Source organism: Dipteris shenzhenensis, chromosome 1, assembly GCF_047967505.1.
Source record: "Dipteris shenzhenensis isolate YYH24624 ecotype China chromosome 1, Dip_SZ_1.0, whole genome shotgun sequence".
In the NCBI taxonomy this organism is placed as follows: domain Eukaryota; kingdom Viridiplantae; phylum Streptophyta; class Polypodiopsida; order Gleicheniales; family Dipteridaceae; genus Dipteris; species Dipteris shenzhenensis.
The window spans coordinates 50,428,034-50,436,380 of NC_141596.1; the positions used below are offsets into that span (position 1 = coordinate 50,428,034).

The window sequence follows — 8,347 nt, forward strand, 5'->3', positions numbered from 1 at the left end:
CAAATGGACTCCCATTTGTCCAAGAGGGAGATTGATGTGAAGGATGCCTTTATGGGAAACAATGCATAGAGTCTTTCCGCAAGGGTTTGGCCAACAAAGCTCAAGAGACCATTGGAATTGGTGCATAGTGCAATTGTGGGATACATGACTAATACACCATCAATCGGTGCAGCAAAATTTTTGCCATATTCATTAATGACAATACAAAGAGATATTTACCTATAGCATGAAGCAAAGATTTGACCTTCTTGAAAAGTTTAAAGAGTTCAAGACTAAGACCTCAGTCTGGTTGTTAAATCAAATAACTTAGATCCAATATGGGGGAGAATTTGTCTCCAAAGCATTTGTTGGATTTCGCAAACAATGGGGAATATGCAAAGAGTTTTCCTTATCAAGGACACAAAATGGAGTAGCAAAAAGAAGAACCACACCATTGTTGAGTGTGCAAGGATGCAAACTAAGGACATGCTTGACAAGTATTAGGCAGAAGCAGTTTGCATAACAGTTTATTTGTTGAATTAGTCCGCTACTAATGCTTTACGTCAGTGATACTAGAGAAAGCATGGAGTTGACATAAGCCAAATGCCAAACATCTTAGAGTTTTTGGATTAACGGAAAATGCCATTTAAAAAAAAAACACTATTGTATAGAAGGAAAATGCCCCTACATGCCATAGAGTGTCAGAAGCAAGGAGCATTGTCAAGGACATGAAACCTAGAAGATTGCAAAATAGTTTTTAGGCGTTAAGTGGCAACTTCCAAGGCAAAAGATTCCAAGGAATGGTTTAGAAGAAGAATATAATGGCATTTTGAGAAATGAAGCTTGGGAGTTGGTGAAACTACCCAAGGCAAAGAATATCATTGGCTTCAAGTGGGTTTACAAGGTCAAGCACAAAGTTGATAGGAGTGCAGACAATTAGTATAAGGCAAGATTGGTGGCAAAAAGGATATGCTCAACAAGAGGGCATTGACTATGGGGAAACTTTTGCACCAGTCACACGGATAAAGACAATGCAGCTTATTTGTTCTCTTGTATGGATATGGTGTTACATCTAATGGATGCCAAGTCTGCATTGTTTATTGGCAGCTAGAAAGATTTGTGGGAAAAGGATCCGAATACTTAGTGTGCGGATTGAGGAAGGTCTCAAGCCAACCCCAAGGGGCTTAGAGGGGATCCCGCGCGAGCTAGTAGGGTTGGATTAGCCCCACTAGCAGGGGAAAAGTCCATCCCCCTAAAGGAAAAATGCCCAGCTAGCATTTTGGCTTGGCAGTGGACTGTTAGCATATTTTGGGGATTCTGACCTAGCAGTGGAATGCTGGACTAGTTGAACCAGTGAAACATGTTGAAACTCCACTTTCATTGCTGGTTTAGAGTAGCATATTTTGGGGATTCCGACCCAGCAGTTGAATGCTGGACTAGTTGAACAAGTGAAACGTGTTGAAACTCCACTTTCTCCACTCTTTCCACAGTTTTCTACCTTCATCGGAGACTTCTCTAGCACGTTGCAAATAGTCCATCCAGGAGCCCCTCTCCTACTACCCGGCAGTCCGACACGTGGGGAACTCTTGGCCTAGAGTAGCATATTTTGGGAATTCCAACCCGGACTGGTTGAACCGGTGAAACGTGTTGAAACTCGACTTTCTCCACTCTTTCTACATTTTCCTACCTTCATCAACTCCACCCTTTCCACATTTTCCTACCTTCATCCCAGACTTCTCTAGCAGGTTGCAGACACTCCATCCGGGAGCCCTTCTCCTTCTGCCTCGCAGTCCGACACGGAGGGACATGGTTTGTCTTCGCTGTGCAAGCTGCCCAAAGGCTCTACGCGGGGAGCTGCTCTTAGCACAACAAGATTGACATGAATTTCAAGCAGAAGGGTTCACGAGGAGTGCGCTTGATCATGGAGTTTATGTGAAGAGAAATGCTCTTACAATTGTTGTACTCTATGTGGAAAAGGAGGTCCAATAGTTCGAAATGCATGATTCTGGTAGTTAGGAAGAAATAGAGAAATAGTATATTTTGTATAGCTATCCTCCTCATCAGTGTGTGTTGAGTATGTGAGCTCTGTGTTCACTTTAACATATCCACGCGATAATCACCGGAGCTCGTGCTGCCAATTCTTGTAAGTGGAGAGTTTTTTCCCTTACCTGCTGCGAATATTTTCTTAACATGCATTCACCCTTGCAGATTTCGCATTTTGTCAAACAGATTATATGCATAATTGCTTGTGAAGTAAACGTAGCCTCTCTATTTCCCGCAGCAAATTTAATGATCACAAATTAGGAAGCGTCTCGCATGAATCTGGAATTTGGCAAGGGACGACCGCCATACCTACTGTTCATCGGAAACTTAAAAGTCGATTAATGTTCTACGTTTTGGCAAGCAGCCATTGGGTACCACCTTGGGAGGGCATGCCATCTGTATGTTTGCGTGTATGGGAGTCTATAGAGGCAAACCAAGTCTTTGAAAAACTCCCTGCACCCAGCCCTGACTTGGAACGCTATTATCTTTAGACAATGTGCGCAGGTTATCAACCTATACTCTCAGATGCAAAAAAGCAGTTACAAACCATTTGAATATGTTTTTGTTACTGTCCTGAAAGCATGTGCCAAAGTAGCAGCTCGAGAACAAGGCAAGCTGATTCATATTGACATTGTCAAAGGTGGTTATGATTCAAATATTTTTGTTGGAAACACGCTCATTAGCATGTACATCAAATGTAGCAACCTCAGTGATGCACGAAGGTTATTTGATAAATTGCCAACGCCAAGCACAGTGACATGGAATGCAATTATTGCAGGATATGCTCAGGTTGGACATGGTCAGGAGGCTCTCCAAATTTTTTGGCAAATGCAAAATGAGGGATTTAAGCCCGACAATTTCACATGTGTTAGCATCTTGAAAGCATGTTCGAGTATAGAATCTTTAGAACAGGGAAATCTGATCCACTCTCTCATCCTTAAACGTGGTTATGATTCTGATATTTATGTTGCAAGCATCCTTATACATATGTATGCCACATGTGGATTCCTCAAGGAAGCTTCCAGGGTATTTGACAAATTGATGAATAGGACTGTGGTGATATGGAATGCAATGATTGCAGGGTATGCCCAGCACGAACAAGATCAGGAAGCTTTTCAAATGTTCGAGCAAATGCAACAAAGATCCATCGAGCCAAATGCTGTCACATTTATATCTGTCCTGAAAGCATGCTCCAGCATAGGCATCCTAATGCAGGGCCAAATGATCCATGCCCTCATCATTGAAGGTGGGTTTGAATCGGATGTAATAATTGGGACCACTCTGATCAACATGTATGGCAAATGCAAAAGCGTGAAGGATGCATACAGGGTGTTTGAGAAACTGTCTAAGCGAAATGTAGTCTCATGGAGCGCAATGATTGCAGGATATGCGGATAACGGACACGGATTGGAAGCTCTTCTCCTTTTTGAGCGAATGCAACAAGAGAGATTGGTACCAAATGATGTTACATTTGTCAGCTTGTTGAAAGCATGTTCCACCATAGTTGCCTCAGATAAGGGCAAGCTGATTCATGCCTGTATCATCAATAGTGGTTATGAAGAAGATGAATTTGTGGGTAGCACCGTCATCGATATGTATGTGAAGTGCGACAGCCTGAAGGATGCATTCTGGGTTTTTGGCAGATTGCCAAAGAGCAGTGTAGTAACATGGAGTGCAATGATTGCAGGATATGCTGATGATGGGTATAGCCAGAAGGCCTTCCAATTGTTTTGGCAAATGCAAGAGGAAGGTGTGAAGCCAAATAGTGTCACATTTCTTAGCATTCTAAAAGCATGTGCCAACAGAGAAGCTCTGGATTATGGTAAAGTGGTTCATTCCCACATTGTTGAGAGTGGTTGTGACCTTGATTTATATGTTGGGAATACCCTCATTGATATGTATGCAAAATGTGAGAGCATCATAGAAGCTCGCAGCGTGTTCAACAAATTGTCACAGCAAGATGTGGTGACATGGAATGCAATGATTGCAGGGTATGTACAGGTTGGGCATGCTCAAGATGCTCTCCGACTTTTTCACCAAATGCGCCAGGAAGGTATTGAACCGAACAATGTCACATTTCCTAGCATCTTGAAATCATGTTGTAGCATGGCAGCTTTGGATCAGGGCAAGACGATCCACACCCACCTTCTTAATGATGGTTTTGATTCAGACGTGTTTGTGGACAGTGGCCTCATTGATTTTTATGCGAAATGTGGTTGCCTTAAGGATGCACATACGTTGTTTGACAGGCTACCAAAACAAAACCTAGTGGCATGGAATTCCATTATTGCAGGATATGGCCAGCAGGGACATGGTCACGAGGTGCTTCGATTGTTTCTGCAAATGCAACAGGAGGGTGTGGAGCCTGACAATGTTACATTTGTTAGTGTTCTACATGCTTGTTCTGGTATAGCAGCCCTAGATCAGGGAAAGTTGATTCACACCCACATTATGAAGAGTGCCTGTATGATGCACCTGCTCATTGGGAATGCCCTCATTGATATGTATGCCAAATGTGGGAGCCTTGATGATGCATGCAGAGTTTTTGAAACATTGTCAAACCGTGATGTTATTTCATGGAGTGCAATGGTGAGTGGTTATGCCCAGAATAACAACTTTAAGATGGCTTTGCGATATCTCAATAACATGCAACAGGAGGGTCTGAAGCCAAATAATGTGACATATGTCAGCCTGTTTTCAGCATGCGGTCATATAGGCCTGGTTAATGAAGCCTTTTGCAGCTTCATGTGTATGACAGATTTACACAGTATCATGCCAGGACCAGATCACTATAATATCATCATTGATATCCTTGGTCGGGCAGGATGCTTAATTGAGGCAGAAGACATACTTCAAACCATGCCATTTCCATTCAGTGGTGTGGGATGGACATCTTTGCTGAGTCATTGCAGAACATATGGCAATATGGAACTAGGGAGACGTTGTTTTGACTGGTTTGTAAATTTTGATTGTACGCATGCTGCTGGTTACATGCTTATGTCAAATATACTTTTGGATGCTGGCTTGCAAGAGGATGTAGATAAGATTCAAGATTCAAGAAAAAGGGCAGATGCATGGAAGAAGCCAGGGAGGGCCTTTATCGAGGTAGACAGTAAGGTGCATAATTTTAATGTGGCAGAGACGAGGCACGCATGCATTGATGACATCCATGCAAAGCTAACCAGATTGAGCTCTGGGATAAAGATAGAAGGACACATGCCTCATTTGGACTTAGTACTGGGTTCCATTGTGAATGAGGTCATGGAAGAGGTCTTCCCTGATGACTGTCAGCAGAGTTTTGCCACAACGTTTGAGCTTATCAGTAAGTCTGCAGGCACAACTGTAGGTAGTCAATAAACATTTACTCAGTTACCACTCTGCAAGCAAGTATATCATGGAGATTGAACATTGTGATCCAGGCTCATCACTGTCATCAATTAAGAAAGGGGGAATGTTATTGTTTAGGAATCCACCACAGCCACTGATGCAGAGAACTTCGAACCCAAAGGAGTCTATCTCTGGAGTGAATTTGTATCTATCCTGGGGCCTGGGTTGGTAAAGCTCAGATATAATTGTTTTATAGGGCCACAGAACAGAAACAGCTAGATCTCAGGTGGTATTCACCTTAAGTGGAAGCCTGACATGTTCTTCACATAGGCCTACCTCAGGCAGCCCTTGTGCCGTGCGGATCTGGCTGAGGATGCAGGTTACAGGCCATGAGGAGATCTCTATGGTAAAGAGTGAGCAGCCAAGGCTATATCTTACGCTGTTTGTGTGACACAAGTTGTTGGAGGGAGCACTGCAGGTCGATTCCTTTCTCAGTATCTAGTATCCTGGTGGGAGGGGGAGATGACTGCAATATTTCCTGGAAAGGAGTTGGATCATTCTGTAAACAAGGTCTAGTTCTTGCCTACATGTATAGATTGTTGATCTCAGACAGAGGCGTCTAGGTCTCTCTTCTTTCAGGTGCACACATACCCAAAGGCGTCAGAGTATTTTTTAAATCCATCGTGGCTTCTATAGATCAGATGGGGATTTCCATAGGTTGATGCATTACATATGTTATGAATAATGGAATCCTAGGGTTCGGTTATGTTACGGTGAGGAACCATGAGGGCTTGACAATGCTTCTAGTTATTGGGGCTATGACCTAGGGGCAGTCCTGGGTCTAGGCACTAATGCAAGGGTGCATAGGTATGCTCATGATACCCCGCTAATGTGAGCACTGGGCTAGGAGGGAGGATTCTAAGGGGAGCTCAATAAAGGATTTTCAACATGGAAACCTCATGGATGAACATACAGATAGGCTCACTGTAGAGGGATCCATGGCTGGGTGGATAGCTGAACAACAGCCCTGCCCTTAATGATTTGGATGTTATGCTGGTATCAGAGCCTCGTCGTTCACAACATCACGGCTGGAGCCATAGCTCAGTTGCCTCATCACTCAAGCGCCCATATGCCATAGGGGGCAAGTTCACAAGCAAATCAAAGACCTGTTCTAGTCAAGACCTCTGCTTTAAATTCTCAGGCCGGATCCATCTATGAAACGTGAGCAGTGGCAGAGGGGCTGTCCGTGAGCGAGATTGGAAGCAGAAATAGCAACGCAATCACCCGACTCAGACAGTTTTTTTCCCTGTTTGGGTTGCAAGCTTGAGCTATCAGGCTTGGAATGTCTACGACTCTGTCTAGCAGCAAAAACAATAGCTGCTGTGATTCCCATCGTGTGAAGTGAATAGAAAATAGAAGGAGCAGTGAAGATTTAGGAGGGACAAAGATTCAAAACTGTTTGATGGACTACCAAGTGAAAGTGGGAAAGCTTGGGACTCGCGAATGAAGTGCTTGAGCAGCAAGGATCTTGACAAGCAATTCGACTCTCTACTACCTCAACGGCTGACCTGCGAATAGAAAAAGACGGAGTGAAATAAGGCAGGTCAAAGGTATTGCTCTAACAGCACCTTATCGCCGCTCGGTCATCAGCTTATCATTGCTCTTATAGGAACTGTCAATAGCCTTGTATTGGCAAAGAGGGCAGATTTTCCGTCTCTTGTATTCGTGTAGGACAGATAATAACAGAGTTCTGTTTTGTATTGAAGTGCTAGATAGTCGGTTTCGTGATGGGTCGTCGTAGTAGTGATAGGAAAGCAGTTATAATTGCTAGATCCAAACACAGAGTCCGAGAATTTGTTTCTGGGCGTGATTTTCTTGTAGGAGATGATCTGGAACGTTAACTCGGTTTGTGTGATTTGTTTCTAGGTGATGCTTTGGAATGTTAGCTGAGTACTCAGACCATTAGAAATTGTTGTAGCTCGTGTTGGGATGTTAGGTACAGAATCAGAATGATTAGAAGCTGCTGTAGATCGTGCGTTAGTTTATTGAGTTTGCTGTGAATGCATTTGCATACAGGTGGAAACCCCCCACCTTTCTCATATATACATTTCCTTCTTCTTAGTTTTTGAGAGGACTTCCTTTTTCCCTAGCACTTGGAAGCAAAACATGTTCTGATTGGTATCTTTTTCATTGTCTATATTCTTGTATGCAAACAAATGACCAAGATTGCAAGGGTGGTAGCACGTTTGGTCAGTACGCTTTTTGTGCTTAAAAGCATGTGCTAAGAAAGCACAATTTTAGCACTTTTCAAGAGGTGCTTGCTTGTGACATATATCCACCAGCCATGTAAATTATGATTGGGCGTTTTGTACATGTGTCCCATGACACTCGTAAGCTTGAAAGCTTTCATGAAACCACTACTTTAGTTGAAAGTGCTGCTTCATCCCTCGCACGTCGTCTCCTTGTCTCCCATGCAGGTCTTCCAGCCCAGTTGAATCCTCTCCCTAGCAGGTCCTGAGCTCAGCGCAATCCTCTCCTTGGCAGGTTATGTGCACTTCTTCTCTAGAGGTTGTTGCCTTTTGCTCTCCCTTGCAGGACTTGAGTTATCAGCTCAATCCTCTCCGTCGCAGGTTCTGAGCTCTTTCCCTCGCAAGTCCTCTAGCTGAGCTGTTGCAGCTCTGTGCTCTCTTTTTTACTACACGTCTCTGTCTCTTTGAGCGGGTGCTACAAGAATGTCTTGATCATCCACAGACCTACAAGCCAAGAGATTTTGTCGTACTGTTGTTGATTTTCATGACGTTTATGGTTTTAGCATGGTTGGGAAGAACCCGCGAAGGCTTACAGACGACGGCCTTTCGGTAAGAGAATGACTCACTTTGTTCAGTCAGCCACAAAAGTTACAGAACTACAGGGTGAAGGCCAAAAGTCTTTGGGACCCAGACCTTCTACAAGAGGCTCTGAACCTTCAATTTCAGGTTTACCAAGAGGCACTCCCCAC

General features: G+C 43.6%; 1 protein-coding gene across 3 annotated transcripts; it reads left to right on the top strand.

Moving 5' to 3' along the window:
• The first annotated feature begins 1,622 nt into the window (after positions 1 to 1,622).
• LOC147905985 (pentatricopeptide repeat-containing protein At5g27110-like) lies at positions 1,623 to 7,112 on the top strand. Of its 3 annotated transcripts, none has more exons than XM_087376042.1 (2): positions 1,623 to 3,268; positions 3,407 to 7,112. In XM_087376042.1, the coding sequence occupies exons 1-2, from the start codon at positions 2,548 to 2,550 to the stop codon at positions 5,377 to 5,379; spliced, it is 2,694 nt and encodes an 897-aa protein (XP_087232168.1). In that variant the 5' UTR covers positions 1,623 to 2,547; the 3' UTR covers positions 5,380 to 7,112. The 3 variants fall into 3 exon arrangements, with proteins under 3 accessions (XP_087232168.1, XP_087232176.1, XP_087232184.1); XM_087376050.1 differs by having other exon boundaries at positions 1,623 to 2,662; positions 2,801 to 7,112; XM_087376058.1 differs by having other exon boundaries at positions 1,623 to 2,122; positions 3,104 to 7,112.
• The last annotated feature ends 1,235 nt before the right edge of the window (positions 7,113 to 8,347 follow it).

Coding starts and splice junctions, on each gene's coding strand:
- LOC147905985 (XM_087376042.1), top strand. CDS start 2,548: ATGCAAAAAAGCAGTTACAAACCATTTGAATATGTTTTTGTTACTGTC. Junction 3,269..3,406: donor CCATGCCCTCATCATTGAAG/GTGGGTTTGAAT, acceptor CAATGATTGCAG/GATATGCGGATAACGGACAC.